Source organism: Myxocyprinus asiaticus, chromosome 39 (assembly GCF_019703515.2).
Source record: "Myxocyprinus asiaticus isolate MX2 ecotype Aquarium Trade chromosome 39, UBuf_Myxa_2, whole genome shotgun sequence".
In the NCBI taxonomy this organism is placed as follows: domain Eukaryota; kingdom Metazoa; phylum Chordata; class Actinopteri; order Cypriniformes; family Catostomidae; genus Myxocyprinus; species Myxocyprinus asiaticus.
Window position 1 is genome coordinate 3354146 of NC_059382.1, and position 16954 is coordinate 3371099.

General features: G+C 36.5%; 1 protein-coding gene across 1 annotated transcript in view; it reads right to left on the minus strand.

Moving 5' to 3' along the window:
* Positions 1–1490: 1490 nt before the first annotated feature.
* Positions 1491–16954, minus strand: part of LOC127429606 (guanylate cyclase soluble subunit alpha-2-like) — a 35929-nt gene continuing 20465 nt past the window's right edge. The window contains exons 5-9 of the mRNA XM_051678728.1: positions 11659–11814; positions 9981–10310; positions 7168–7311; positions 3198–3352; positions 1491–1873 (exon numbers count right to left, since the gene is read on the minus strand). Of these exons, the coding sequence (XP_051534688.1) occupies positions 1663–1873; positions 3198–3352; positions 7168–7311; positions 9981–10310; positions 11659–11814 (996 nt within the window). The 3' untranslated portion in view covers positions 1491–1662. The remainder of the gene's footprint in view (positions 1874–3197; positions 3353–7167; positions 7312–9980; positions 10311–11658; positions 11815–16954) is intronic.

Here is a 16954-nt window from a genome sequence, read left to right on the forward strand (position 1 = left end):
CACAGTGGCACGCATTTTCACGTGAGAACTTTTTAGTTCTTAGCGCTAAACATTTAATTTTTAGCGCTAAACTATGCAATATCTCACATCAACACACAAGCTACTGTGAGGTAATTTCTCTCATCCCTTACAAAAAAATCAAGAGTTCTGGCAAACTAGCCACAAATTTGCCACTCATTATTTTTGCATGCAAATTAGCTAGTAATTCATTGCAAATGTTTGCCTGAAGTTTGCCATTCTTCAGCGGTAGTGGCGAACCTGCAGCAAACCTTTGGCAACAATGGACAATTTGCGGCAAGCTCATTTGCATGTGAAAATAATCAGTTGTGAATTTGCTGCAAATTAGCATTTTTTGTAAGGGATAGCACTCATAAACAGACGTTGCTTTTAGTGCTAAACTACACAAGTTCTTGCCTCAACACGTGAGCCACTGTGAACAAGCTTCTCTCATAGCACTCAGAATTAGCAACGGACATAGTAAACTGACTTAAATTTTGGGTTGTTTCACACCAAAACCTGTATGACTTTATTATGTGGCCACAGTGCCAGACATTGATGTGAGAACTTGCTTTGCTTTTAGCTCTAAACAACATGAGTTTTCACATAAAATAAGCAACTGTGAACGAGTTTCTCTCATACAGCTCATGAACAAGCAACAGATGTCAATATATTCACTAACAAATGACATAAATTTCAGATTCTTTCTCACCAAAACCTATCGTATGCCTTCAGAAGACTTGGAATATGTCCCACGAAATACTTTTAAGATACTTTTGGGTCCTTTTTTAAGCTTTAAAAGGAGTGGTTATCAACTGCTGTTTATTTTTATATTGAAAAGACGTCCAAGATATTCATTTCAATTCTTACATTTGTGTTCCGTGTGAGAAAGGTAAATGGGTTTGAAACGAGAATAAGGGTGCGCAAATAATGACAGGATTAAAATTTTTGGGTGCACTATTCCTTTAAACGCAAAGTGGGGCACAAACACACACATACACACACAAATACACACACATACACTGTACACAGTCTAACAGTGCTTAATGGTAGAAGGACACACAAATGGGAACTAACAATGGTTAATTGGGAACACACATTCGCATGTATACCGGGGATCTAAGCATGGTTAATGGTTGGACACACACATAAACACAAATAAAGGATGTAAAATTGTGTAAATAGTGGAAATGAGTTTAAGTGTAATGTAATGTATTTGGAGAGTAAAGGCACCAAGTTATGCGTGTGAATTCTTTAACTTGCAATGCTGCAAGCAATGTGTGTGTTTACATATTTTTGTCCATAGTATTTGTACTGTACAGTATGTGTACACTAGAGTACTATTGTATGTTGTGTTTGATTGTTTGTCATTGTTAGCAATGTCATTGAGCAGAAGGCTTTATTTTAAATATCTATTTATATATATATATATATATATATATATATATATATATATATATATATATATATATTTGTTTTTATTGTCTTTTTAGAATACAATTTTCCATGGCTCCGTAAAGGGGTGGGGCCAGGGCAGGGCCATCCTCTACCTCCCATGTCCATTCATCACCTCTGGGGCCGAAGCTCTGGTTCAAGAGGCGGGGCATCCAGTTGCCATAGGCAACGCTAGTCTACGTGATGTCATAGTGAATGCACGGGGCCATCTCAGAGGCTAGTCTCCCGTAGAAACATGGTACCAATGTTATAGGACACTTTGCGGACGGGGGCGGAGCGAGTGCTGGTGAGGGAGGCGTGGCTCTGGGATTTGCCCGCCTCCAGGAAATAGCAGATTCCCGGTATCCCTTTGGGGAAGTTGTCGGGAAGCTCCTGCCTGGAGCGAGGGACAAAGGAGAATGAGCGATCATCACGCAAAAGTCTGAAAAATAAGAATAATTAAAGAATGTTAAACGAATTCGCTCATATTCTATTTACTATGACATAAAGTACATAGCAAGAGTGTGTGCATATATTTGTGTGCTGTTTAGACGTCTGCACAGGCATTAAGTTAAAGCCCAAACAGGGCCCATACCTGAGACCGTGAATTTCTTCCTCAAGCAAATGCATTTCTTGCAACAGGCTGTGATTTATGTAAGCATAGTAGGGAAAATAAATAATTATTAATAATTATTTATTTTTCAATTATTAAAAACCCAAAACCTGGGGCCTGGGTAGCTGACAACACACCTGGAGTCGTGAGTTCGAATCCAGTACGTGCTGAGTGACTCCAATCAGGCTTCCTAAGCAATCAATTGGCCCGGTTGCTAGGGTGGGTAGAGTCATGTTGGGGTAACCTCCTCGTGGTCACTATAATGTGGTTCGCTCTCGGTGGGGCGCATGGTAAGTTGTGTGTGGATGCCGCGGGGAATAGCATAAGCCTCCACACGTGCTAGGTCTCCGCGGTAACACGCTCAACAAGCCATGTGATAAGATGCACGGATTGACGGTCTCAGACGCGGAGGCAACTGAGATTCGTCCTCCGCCACCCAGATTGAGGCGAACACCACCACAAGGACTTAGAGCGCATTGGGAATTGGGCATGCCAAATTGGGGAGAAAAGGAGAGAGAGAGAAAAAAAACGAAACCCGATGGTTTGTCGGGTCCTGTTGGACACGGTTAAGGTAGCAGACCTCTAGTACTGCTGTGGACATGTGTGTGAGTCTAGGTGTGTGTGTATGCATGTACATATATTTGTGTGTGAATGTGTGGACGAGTGTGATGGCATATATTTGTTCTTGATTATTCATCTGTGAATGTCTGCAAATGCAGGTGCTCGTTGGTGCATTCTGAATCCTGAATTTGCGCGCGCGTGTGTGTGTGTGTGTATTTGTATGAGCAGATCTTCAGAGCTGCACTTGACTGCAGACTGCATCGTCCTTGACGATCCTCACTGAAGCAGGTTGCCATAGAAACAGGTGTGACTGTCTCCACTGCACCAGAGTTACACATCAGCTGAAAAAACATGACCTGTGTGTGTGTGTGTGTGTGTGTGTGTGTGTGCAGGGCCATAGCTAGTGGGGTGAAAGGTGGTAATGATTCTAGGGGCCCAAAGGTCCAGGGGGGCCTACAACAAATTTGAAACTGTATTATTTTAATAGGTAAGGGGCTCAGAGCAATATATATTCACGGGGCCCAGAACTACTTGCTATGGCCCTGTGTGTGTATGTGTGTGTGTGTGTGTGTGTGTGTGTGTATGTTCTCACTGGTATGTGGTTGGGCTGACGTTGATGCAGCGCGGGTGACTGCCCGATTCAAACTTGCTGGCCAGCGTGACGTTATTACCAAACAAACAGTAGCGTGGCATCATCACACCGACAACACCAGCCAGCACCGAACCCGAGTGGATTCCAATCCGCAACTACAGAGAGAGAGACAGAAAGAAAGACAGAGAAATACAGAGAAAGAGTAATATTAGCAACAACTTTGTTCCAAAACCTAGTGAGCTGCCTTGCTGTCTATTGTCAACATAAAGTTATTTTCTAAGGCAGTATCGTAAACGAAATGTAACCTCATGAGTAGGGATGGGAGTCGTTAACAGATATTATTCTGAACAGTTCAGTTACAATTTTTAGTGCTTTTGAGAAAGAAATATTTGGAAATAATAAATGCAATTCTTATTGGATTAACTGCCCTCAGCAGTCTCTTACTAAACGATGTGATCATTTCAGATTTTAACGGCACAGATTCTTGCCAAATGTGTGTAAACACAGACTTTTTATTTAAGACATTTAATTAAGAACTGGAACAGCTATTCGTTAGGGAATCAGACTATACTGGCCGCGCTGTACGTTTTGCGCTGTATTTTCAAAAGAACCACCTCATAAGAGTCATTTGTTCGGAAATTTAGACTATACTGGTCATACAACGTGATCTCATGTGAATTCGTATGCATTCTTACATAAAGTTTGGTTGTAGCAAACATACATTCTCTTACATTTGCACAGACACCGAAACGTACAATACTGACGTACTGACAGCATGTAAACATCATCATTTTATGTATTAATACCTATAGAAACGTACAAACGTCGCGCCCGACGCCCAAGCATTACGACCAGCGGTTTTACGGCAGTGATGTCAAATGCTCATTGGCTCTCAGGTGTCTCATGACCATTTGAGACATGCAGTATTCTGCGATGTATATGTTTGAATGAGATATAACAGCGCCGTTATGGAGTGCATCAGGAGAAGATTTACAACGATTAATAATTTAAATTCTACTCTTAACCTCATGCAATGCTATTGTATGACATCAGGGAGCACATCGGATGCAGCACATCGCCCTTTGGACTACTTTTGTACTGATTTTTTCTGAATAAATGATTGTGATTAAATGTATCTGCCTGTTACGTGTTTTATATGCTTAATAAATAGTTATGGTTACGTTTAGGAGTAGGTGTGGGATTAACAGCTGTAAAATATATATATAAATGTTATGTTTAGAGGTTGGGTTAAGGGATCTAAAATATCTATAAAACAGTAAAAATGTACAAATATATTTATAATCGATTTGTGTATTCATATATAGATGTAATGGATTCGTCAATATTTAATGTTTCTAAAGCTGTAAATACATTAAAAATATTACGTTTTAGATGCTTTCAAATGTCCATATTGTACGTTTTAGCGTCCATCGAAACGCACAAACATGTATGTTTAAATGTTACAAATATAAACGTACAAATAGCGACGTATATTAATGAGATCAGGCTGGGTCATTTTGACTATTTTAATACAGTGTTCTGTCTGCATCGGCAGAAGAATGCAAGTTCGAGAACCATTAACAGAAACAAAAGTCATGGCAATAATTCGGTTCTGGTATAAAAAATAAAAATAAAAAACGAACCAGTTCTGAATAACAACTGGTCAACTCATAAGTAACTGATCTAATGGTTATTGAAAAGATCTTTATAACAAGAAAAAGGCATTAAAAGAAGTGTTTTGTATTTTAATAATTTCATTTCAATTACCATAGACGAAAATTAAAATACATTTAGTTAAATTTGTTTGTAGAAACTAACTTATACAGTATAATAAACTAGCAGGCAACTAAAAGTCAGGCAGGCAAGTGAGCTGAAAGGTTTAAAAGCAAAATGTGATTCTTGTATTTTTATTAAAGCACGTGCGAGAAATCTACGTGCGAGAGTTATCTAAATCAGAAGTAAATAGGATTACTTTTCCTCGCAAATCAACGTATGTTTATGTGTTACAGTTTGCTCCACGTAAACAGTGTTTTGATTTTAACATGTCATGTACTTCTGAAGTACTGAAACCACTTACAAAAATCAAGAATTCTGGCAAACTGCAAACTTGCCGCAAATCTTCATTGTCGCCAAAGGTTTTCTGCAGGTTCACCACTCCCAGAGAAGAGCTGCAAACTTCTGGCAAACATTTGCGGCGAATCGCAAGCTCATTTGTATGTGAAAATAATGAGTGGGAAATTTGCATCAAGTTTGTCAGAACTCTAATTGTTTTTTGTAAAGGGCATCCTAAAACTCTCACAAGTATATCAAGGGAAACTAACTAGTTAACAGTTCAATCGAATTACGAATGGACTATTTTTTCCAATATTTGAGTGTGTGGTGTATTTTTATGCTTTTCGGAGTATTGTACCACTAGCTTAGCAACATATTAACGTCAAACTCCACTAGAATCAATTGTGAGTCGAGTCTCTTGTGCGATTCTTCTGAAGAGTGCTATTTGTTGCTGCCTATTTACAGTGTTGGGTGTAATGCATTACTAAGTAATGAATTACTGTAATTAAATTACTTTTTCATTAAAAAAGTAAAGTAAGGGATTACTCTTAATTTTTCAGTAATTTAATTAGTTACACTTCTGATGTAATTGCATTAAATACAGTATAGACTCTAGAACAATTCTATATAAAACAATAGGGAATTTAAAATCGAAATTTTATGTTTAATGTTCCAATATATGTTTTTTAATTTAACGCCGCACCCTTAAATTCTTTGACCAGTTCATGAATAATTCATTTGATTTTATATGATTTATTTGAAAGAATTAAAAGAACAGTTTCATGTCTATCCTTGTATTTTTCATCTGGTCGAGGTTGATAATTGGTTTTAGAAAGTAATTAGTAATAGGTAATGCAATTACTTTTCAGAGTAATTAGTACAGTAATCTAATTACATGGTAGATGATGTAATTAGTAGTTAGTAATTAATTCAATTTTTAGAGTAACTTACCCAACACTGTCTATTTAGTGCAATCTAAACCAGTCACATATGTGCTTGTTTCAGTTAGGATGTAGGTTTTATAACATTTCTGAGCATTACACGTGTACATACACAGGTCTACTGCATGAACTGATCCAAGCTTCCTTTAAATGGCAGCGTTACTGAAAAGGCAAATGACTACTAACGTTCCCATGTCACGCACAGTCCATGCACACGTTAATACATTTAAATGTTGATGCACGGTTGCCCGCGGCGACGACCCTGATATTATTCATGGCCTTGTTGTCAATCACACAACAGACTAGAGTCAGTCTCTTAAGAATACTGATGCACACACAAACAGACACCAGTTCGGTTTTCTGCGTCACATTTAATGCTTGTCTACAGTTTAAACAAACACAATCAATGTTGTGCTCATTACACTATGCAAACGACATACCATGCTCAGAGTCACTTCTAAACACACACACAAAAGACACATATGGGCCTCTCAGAGACACCGTTTCACTCACTGGCTCCATCTAAACGAGAGCAAACAACAACACTGTTCCACTGTTAACAATATTAACGTGCAATGAAGAAAAGCTAACCAAATAATCGCTAGCTAGCTCTTGCATAACTTTGAACGCCAACCAAATCCCTAAATCCATCTTTGTTCTTTGTGCAAGAAACATTTTAACTGTGACAACCTCCCCGATAGAGCGCAACAGTCTGGTTTCGGAGGTAAAAATCTGATTAATTTTCTCCTTAGGCAAACTGATTTTTAACGATTAACTTATCAACCTTTAAAGAAAGACCTAACGTCAGATCCGAGGTTGTTAATCAATGGTATATGCTTCTGTTGAAGCCATCAGTCCATGAAATTTCAACTTAATTAAAAAAATAAAAATCATGTTTAATAGCAGAATTCCTTAAAATTTTGTCAGTCTGAGTAGTATATGTTAGTACGCCGCTCTGAACAAACCCTCCAACTCACCTTGATTGGCTTCCCATCAGGCGTCAACACTTCCTCTGACAACTCCATCATCTTCAAAGCCATGAGCGCAATTGGCTTAGCGTGGCTGTCAATCTTCCTGTGGAGACCTCCCGCCACACAGTACGCATCACCTATAGTTTCTATCTGTTGAGAGAGATGACAATAAGAGGATTCTTACTGTTGATGTACACACAGTAGAGTGAATCTCATTAAAGGAAGTGATGCACTTACAATGGAAGTCAATGGGGCCAATCGGTAAATGTTAAAATACTCACTGTTTCACAAGTATAGCCACAAGATGTAAACATGTGTTAACATGATTTTAGAGTGATAAAATCACTTACCTCTTCTGTGTAAAGTTATAGCCAATTTTACAACTTCGTTGCCATGACGACGTAAGACCGTAAATCCTAAAACCTTAAAACGACCGTAAAAAAAAAAAGTTTAAACAACTTCACAGCTCGAATAATACATGAGTTTTAGCAGAAGAATTAATGTAAGTGCTTTTATAAAATTATAAGCTTCATATTTCTGGCTTTAAACCCCCCAGAAATTGACCCCATTGACTTCCATTGTAAGTGCATCACTGTAACCTCCATTTTTGCTTAATTTATTTTAATTATCGAGGGACCGGCTGAAGATAACCCCCCAATATTTATACCATGATCAGTGGAAACATGGAAATGCTTCACGCCGCAACCCCCCCTCAAATGATACTATTTATTGTACAGAATTTAATTTATGCTGATTTTAATTCAAAGAAAGGATGAATTTCATTACTGTGTTACAGTAACACTGTCACACCCCCACATGTCCTGTTATTTCATAGCGACACACACACACACACACACACACACACACACACACAAACTTCGATTCAGCCCCTTGACGCTCAGTGGCGGCTGCTGTCAGATATGAAGCAGAATATAAACGCTCTCTAATGAATAACACTTCAAACAGAGCAGGTGATGAATGCATGAATATGAATATCTCTCTCTTTCTCTGAGACTGATGCCAACACTGAATCACAACAACAAGGCATTTACAAACAGGTTGCAGAAAAGACAAAGAGTTTGTGTGTGTGTGTGTGTCTGTGTGTAGTTTATAGCTGGCATCGGCAATTCGCACACACGTTTGTTTACGGTAATGTAAACAATTTATCGACACACACTCACTAAGTGCCTTTTCATTGAACTTGTATCAGTCCACACTGTGTGTGTGTGTGTGTGTGTGTGTGTGTTCTCATTGTCTTAAACATCAGCTTGTAAAGCTAAAAGCTTTTAAACACAGAAGTCTTTCTTTACCGCCTTATTTAGAGCTCTTTAATATAGTGGAGTATTTAAAGGGTATTTAAAGGGTCAAGAATATGTCCTGGTCATATTTCACCCCAAAATTAAAAGAAATGTGGTTAATTGTCATTAAAATAACTTAAAAGGTCCAAAAATCATAATGGACCTTAAATAGGCTTCATTTTCTTTTGATTTTGGGGCGAGATATGACCTGATGAATACGATGGGGCAAAAGCCCCCTCGGGATAAAAGGCACTTTTGATTTCCTCCCAAAACACTAAATAGCAACAAAAACTACCACAGCACTTTCCTAAATACCTTTTTGTCGTAATGCACAGCAAAGCAAAAAAAAAAATCTGATCCAAGAGGTCATTGCGTGCAGTTTGATTTTGAAGTAATTTGATCTAATATTTAATTACTTTGTAAATGTTGCAAATTTATGTAGCTAATAAAAATCTTCAGTGTTGTTGAAGTTGATTAAATCAAAAGTTTATGATTAAATCAATAAGTTAAAGGATCGTTTTTGGGGTAAAAAGCCCCCCTTTTGTAGGGGCTAAAGCCCCCCCAAAAAAAACACATTGTTTTTCTTAAGTTTGGGGAATAGATTTGTTATGAAGAATGTTCTAAGTGAACTCACAATGGAGATTCATTTGTTTATAGAATACTTGAGATGTTATGTTATGCCAGATGTGATTGAAATAAACAGGAAATGGTGCACCTTTTTCTTAAGTGGTTACTTTGAATAAACATTTGTAATTATTACTCAAAAAGCATCTTGCGGTCTCAAAAGTATTTGTGTAAAATCACAAATTTTGCCCTATGTCTACACTATATTACTATAATCCCAAGTGTGGGGTAAAAGCCCCCCTTGCCACCTTTATATAAAAAAATTAAATAACACAACTTATGTTGCTCCATCAATATTTAATATAAAGAAATTTTTTTTTATTTTTTATCTGATACACTTTGTGACCAGAAAGGGGTGGGAAGAGGTGCCTTTAGCTCTGTTGTATCCTAGGCGTTCTTGACAAATTTCATGAGAATCATCAAAAAGGGGTCATGTAAATCATGCAAAACAGGAGGTTTCTGGTTCTTTTGAAAAATAAAAAAAAAGAAACATTCGCAACTCAAAACTCCCTCCCCAGTCCACCCGGACAGTTTATTGAAAATGAACTGCAAAAATGACTCGATCAGAAATCATCATGATGATTATGACATCACAAGCTCATTAACACATAACCGCCCACTTTTCAGCCCACACATATCAACAACTATTCAGTATTCGGCAACTTGACCCACCCTGAGGAACTACAGCAGCACAGAGGAGTTATCTAATCATAACACAAGTCATTTACATATAATTAGTCTTAAATGTCTTAAAGATGCAGTACCAAAAACAGCCTGTTTAACTGTCAGAGAAAGAGTGTAAAATAGTCATGAAAAACTAAATAACAGAACAAGAAATCTTGACTAACATGAATTTGGAAAAACAATAAAACGCTTTAGCAATCTGAGTGTGTGTACCTTATAGACGTCCAGTATTCCGCACTGGTAGTCGAAGCGTGTGTAGAGTTCGTTAAGCATGCTGATGACCTGCATTGGCGTACACTGCGCACAAACCGCTGTGAACCCCACAATATCGGAGAACAACATAGTGACATCATCAAACTTCTTGGCTTGGACAGGAAGTCCCTGCCACAGTCTCTGTGCCACGTCGCCGGGGAATATGGAATATAGAAGATCCACGGTTCTCCGTTTCTCCTCTTCTAAAGCTTGATGGGTCTTCTCCAGCGTGGCTTTGATTTTATCCATGCGTTTCTTCAGTCCATCCTGGGCTTTCGCCTGTTCACCAACCTACAGAACAGAAGTGATTAGACAAGCATTACGTCAGAGAGGATCCACTTTTAAAACAGTGTGTATTAAAATGTTAATGGACTGGCCCTTTTTACTTCTATTGTTGGTGCCTTACTGTGGACTGTGATATTTGAATTAAAAGAAAAAAGAAAATTATTTTTCTATATGGTAATCTAAATGATGCCACAACTGATGTGGACTGAGCTTAAAGGGATAGTTCACCAAAAAATGAAAAGTCTCTCTTATTTGCTCACCCTCATGCCATCCATATGACTTTCTTTCTGCTGCAGAACACAAATGAAGATTATTTAGAAGAATATCTCTGTAGGTCCATACAATGCAAATGAATGGTTGCCAGAACTTTGAAGCTCCAAAAAGCACATAAATGCAGCATAAAATTAATCCATACAACTCCAGTGGTTAATTCCATGTCTTCAGAAGTGATATGATAGGTGAGGGTGAAAAACAGATCAATATTTAAATCCTTTATTACTATAAATTATCCTCCCTGCTCAGTAGGTGGCGATATGCAGGAAGAATGCGAATCGCCAAAAACATAAAGAATGTGAAAGTGAAAGTGGAGATCTATAGTAAAAAAAGGACATAAACTTGATCTGTTTCTCACCCACACCTATTATATTGCTTCAGAAGACATGGAATTAACCACTGGAGTCATATGTGTTACTTTTATGCTGCCTTTATGTGCTTCTTGGAGCTTCAAAGTTCTGGTCACCATTCACTTGCATTGTATGGACCTACAGAGCTGAGATATTCTTCTTAAAATCTTCATTTGTGTTCTGCAGAATAAAGCAACTCATACACATCTGGGATGACATGAGGGTGAATAAATGATGAGAGAATAAAAATTTTGGGGTGAACTATCACTTTAGCTTGCATTTAACCAATATATATATATATATATATTGACTTTGATTGCAGCTTATACAAATCAGAATTTAAAGGAACTATTTGTTTTACAATAAAGCAATAATCCAAAAGAGGTTGTGCATCATAGTGATTTTACCACAGTGAAGGGTTGTGGTAAGTTATAACACAATGCTTCTATATAATGGTTCAATTCAATAAATAATGACTTGTAATAGTAGTAATAATAACAATTCTATAGCCAAATTAATATTGTTCATTAATCTAACTTTAGTCAATCAATTAATTTAGCTGTAGAATTAAACTACAGTCGCATATATGTGTGTGTGTGTGTGTGTGTGTGTGTGTGTATCGCCTATTTTATGACAGTTTGTCAAACGAACTCCCCAGGAAATGAAAGACGTAAAAAAACTTGTTTCTGGATTCCGGTGTCGAATGAAACGATTTCGTCTGATAAACCTACCAGGATGACATCACGTGTAGCATCATGCATGGGGATGTCCGACAAATGTAAACCCCGCCCCATGAGCTCCTCCAGCCTATCAACACGTGGAGAGCCCAGGAACATGATGGAGTTGGATTCAGGTAAGTGAAGCATCTGACCTTTGAGTTCCATCACCTGAAAGACACACACACACACACACAGAGAGAGAGAGAGAGAGATAGTAAAGTGTATTAAATGTGTTGAAATGGAAAAGCAAAGTGTTTGTTTATCTATGGGAGCACACTCCTATGAATGTATACACGGTTTTAAAGGAAAACAACAAAGCATGACGAATTTTAGTGCCCTATATTTCAGATCTGAAACACAAACACACACACACACACACACACACACACACACACACACACTAGATTTCTCAAACTGCTCGAGGAGAGAGACAGTGAGTTCTTTTATTAGGATTTTGGTTGCTATGGAATTCTTAAGCAAAGTCTTCACTGTTCTCTGCATGTTTTTTGGGAATATATCTATGATCTCTCCCTATTCTTTTTTTGGAATATTTCTAAAATCTTTTGAGCATCACTATTACTATTGTTAATACTTTTAGGTTAAGGGTTAAAGCCTATCTCCAAGTCTCCAGTCTCTATGATATTCTGGTCTCTAGATAATGGTGTAGGTCCCTACTTTAATGTAAATCTATGGGATTTTCAACCAGCTGTATTGTCTTCCAGTTGAAAATTGTAAATCCAATCTCTTAGAAAAGTACAAGCCGCACATTTTGAGGTATCACTCATCTATGTACAGTGCAACACTTTGGGGGATTGTTTAAATCGCTAACTGCAAGTATGAACAATAGTGATCATGATGCTTGCCTTAGCACACCTCATCTCTCTGTCCTGAACACACACAGGGCTGGGATGTGAGCATATCCCCATGTGTAAGTGTACAATGACACGGCCAATATCATTACATAACGGGACGGAGATTTTGAATTCGCAGCCATCTGCCTGAAATGTTGCGCGTTAACGTGTTCTGTTAAAGGCAAAAATACATTTTAGGTGTGAATGTAAAGGCAATTATAAATTAGAGGAGACAGGAAGTGTATCTGTTTACAAAAGTGTGTGTGTATCTTTGGCCTGGTCCTGGCTGTGTAGATGTATTATGCAGAAATAGGGAGTTCTGCTTAAATAATGCATCGAGCTGCACGGCTGGTCTCTGTGTGTGTGTGTGTGTGTGTGTGTGTGTGTGTGTGTGTGCACTTCTATTCTCTTTGTCTCATGACTTTCAAACTTCACTGTTTCTATGTCAATAAAAGGACTGTAACCCTGACGCTTTGCACAATCATCAAACATACACAGATCTATACATGTACAATGTACAGATAAACATACAGCACACACACAGACTCCTACATACATCACTTTGAGGTCTCTATGGTAACCTTGTAAATGAGATTTATGAGGACACCCCTAGTGTCCCTGTAATTCAAACAGCTTTAAAATCATACTAAACAAAAGTTTTTATTTTATTTTTGAAAATGTAAAAATGCCAAAAAGTTTCTGTGAGGGTTAGGTTTAGGGGTAGGGTTAGGGGATATAGTTTGTACAGTATAAAAATCATTATGTCTATGGAGAGTCCTCATAATGATAGCTGCACCAACATGTGTGTGTTCCACACGCATGCACATAAACATCGGGAATGTCCCAGTTCTAGTTCCAAATTTACATGATTCTATAATTGACTCATGATGAATGATCTTAAAAGGAGACTGAATCAGAACAAACAGCAGCAAAATACTAAACACCATATCAAACTTAACACTACACTGCAGTCAAAGACAAAACACCCCACTATAAAATAACGTACACTCAAAAGTACTGAACACCTTACTAATCAATAAAATCACACTCTAATTAAATAATGAACATGTGACTGAATAACATCATACTCAGAATTAAACACTGAACATTTTACTAAACAACAACATCACACTCAGAAGTAAGCACTGAACATGTTATTAAACAACAACATCACACTCAGAAGTAAACACTGAACATGATACTAAACAATAACATCACACTCAGAAGTAAACACTGAACATGATACTAAACAACATCACACCCAGAAGTAAACACTGAACATGATACTAAACAATAACATCACACTCAGAAGTAAACACTGAACATGATACTAAACAACATCACACCCAGAAGTAAACACCGAACATGATACTAAACAACAACTTCACACTCAGAAGTAAACACTGAACATGATAATAAACAACGACGTCACACTTAGAAGTAAACACTGAACATGATACTAAACAACAACATCACACCCAGAAGTAAACACTGAACATGATACTAAACAACAACTTCACACTCAGAAGTAAACACTGAACATGATAATAAACAACGACGTCACACTTAGAAGTAAACACTGAACATGATACTAAACAACAACATCACACCCAGAAGTAAACACTGAACATGATACTAAACAACAACTTCACACTCAGAAGTAAACACTGAATGTGTTACTAAACATCACAATCAAAATAAACATGTTACTATACAATAACATCACACTCAAAGTAAACACTGAGAATGTGACTGAACATGTTGCTAAACAGCGCCATATTCAGAGTAAATACTGAACATGTTAAGACATGTTACAAAACAACAATAACATATTTAGAGTAAACACTGAACATGTTACTAAACAACAACAATCACACTAAACTAAACATTGAACATGTTACTTAACAATAACATTACAGTGAAAGTAAATACTGAACATGTTACTGAAAAACAATACCACATTCAGAGTAAATACTGAACATGTTACTGAACATGTTACTACACAATACCACATTCAGAGTAAATACTGAACATGTTACTGAAAATGTTACTGAACAACAATACCACATTCAGAGTAAATACTGAACATGTTACTGAACATGTTACTACACAATACCACATTCAGAGTAAATACTGAACATGTTACTAAATAATACCACATTCAGAGTAAATAATGAACATGTTACTAAATAATACCACATTCAGAGTAAATACTGAACATGTTACTGAGCATGTTACTAAACAATACCACATTCAGAGTAAATACTGAACATGTTACTGAACATGTTACTAAACAATACCACATTCAGAGTAAATACTGAACGTTACTGAACATGTTACTAAACAATACCACATTCAGAGTAAATATTGAACATGTTACTAAACAATACCACATTCAGAGTAAATACTGAACATGTTACTAAACAATACCACATTCAGAGTAAATAATGAACATGTTACTGACCATGTTACTAAACAATACCGCATGCAGAGTAAATACTGAACATGTTACTGAACATGTTACTACACAATACCACATTCAGAGTAAATACTGAACATGTTACTGAACATGTTACTAAACAATACCACATTCAGAGTAAATACTGAACATGTTACTAAATAATACCACATTCAGAGTAAATAATGAACATGTTACTAAATAATACCACATTCAGAGTAAATACTGAACATGTTACTGAGCATGTTACTAAACAATACCACATTCAGAGTAAATACTGAACATGTTACTGAACATGTTACTAAACAATACCACATTCAGAGTAAATACTGAACGTTACTGAACATGTTACTAAACAATACCACATTCAGAGTAAATATTGAACATGTTACTAAACAATACCACATTCAGAGTAAATACTGAACATGTTACTAAACAATACCACATTCAGAGTAAATATTGAACATGTTACTAAACAATACCACATTCAGAGTAAATAATGAACATGTTACTGACCATGTTACTAAACAATACCGCATGCAGAGTAAATACTGAACATGTTACTGAACATGTTACTACACAATACCACATTCAGAGTAAATACTGAACATGTTACTGAACATGTTACTAAATAATACCACATTCAGAGTAAATACTGAACATGTTACTGAACATGTTACTAAACAATACCACATTCAGAGTAAATACTGAACATGTTACTAAATAATACCACATTCAGAGTAAATACTGAACATGTTACTAAATAATACCACATTCAGAGTAAATACTGAACATGTTACTGTGCATGTTACTAAACAATACCACATTCAGAGTAAATACTGAACGTTACTGAACATGTTACTAAACAATACCACATTCAGAGTAAATACTGAACGTTACTGAACATGTTACTAAACAATACCACATTCAGAGTAAATATTGAACATGTTACTAAACAATACCACATTCAGAGTAAATAATGAACATGTTACTGAACATGTTACTAAACAATACCGCATGCAGAGTAAATACTGAACATGTTACTGAACATGTTACTACACAATACCACATTCAGAGTAAATACTGAACATGTTACTGAACATGTTACTAAATAATACCACATTCAGAGTAAATACTGAACATGTTACTGAACATGTTACTAAACAATACCACATTCAGAGTAAATACTGAACATGTTACTAAATAATACCACATTCAGAGTAAATACTGAACATGTTACTAAATAATACCACATTCAGAGTAAATACTGAACATGTTACTGTGCATGTTACTAAACAATACCACATTCAGAGTAAATACTGAACGTTACTGAACATGTTACTAAACAATACCACATTCAGAGTAAATACTGAACGTTACTGAACATGTTACTAAACAATACCACATTCAGAGTAAATATTGAACATGTTACTAAACAATACCACATTCAGAGTAAATAATGAACATGTTACTGAACATGTTACTAAACAATACCGCATGCAGAGTAAATACTGAACATGTTACTGAACATGTTACTACACAATACCACATTCAGAGTAAATACTGAACATGTTACTGAACATGTTACTACACAATACCACATTCAGAGTAAATACTGAACGTTACTGAACATGTTACTACACAATACCACATTCAGAGTAAATACTGAACATGTTACTGAACATGTTACTACACAATACCACATTCAGAGTAAATATTGAACATGTTACTAAACAATACCACATTCAGAGTAAATAATGAACATGTTACTGAACATGTTACTAAACAATACCGCATGCAGAGTAAATACTGAACATGTTACTGAACATGTTACTACACAATACCACATTCAGAGTAAATACTGAACATGTTACTGAACATGTTACTACACAATACCACATTCAGAGTAAATACTGAACGTTACTGAACATGTTACTACACAATACCACATTCAGAGTAAATACTGAACATGTTACTGAACATGTTACTACACAATACC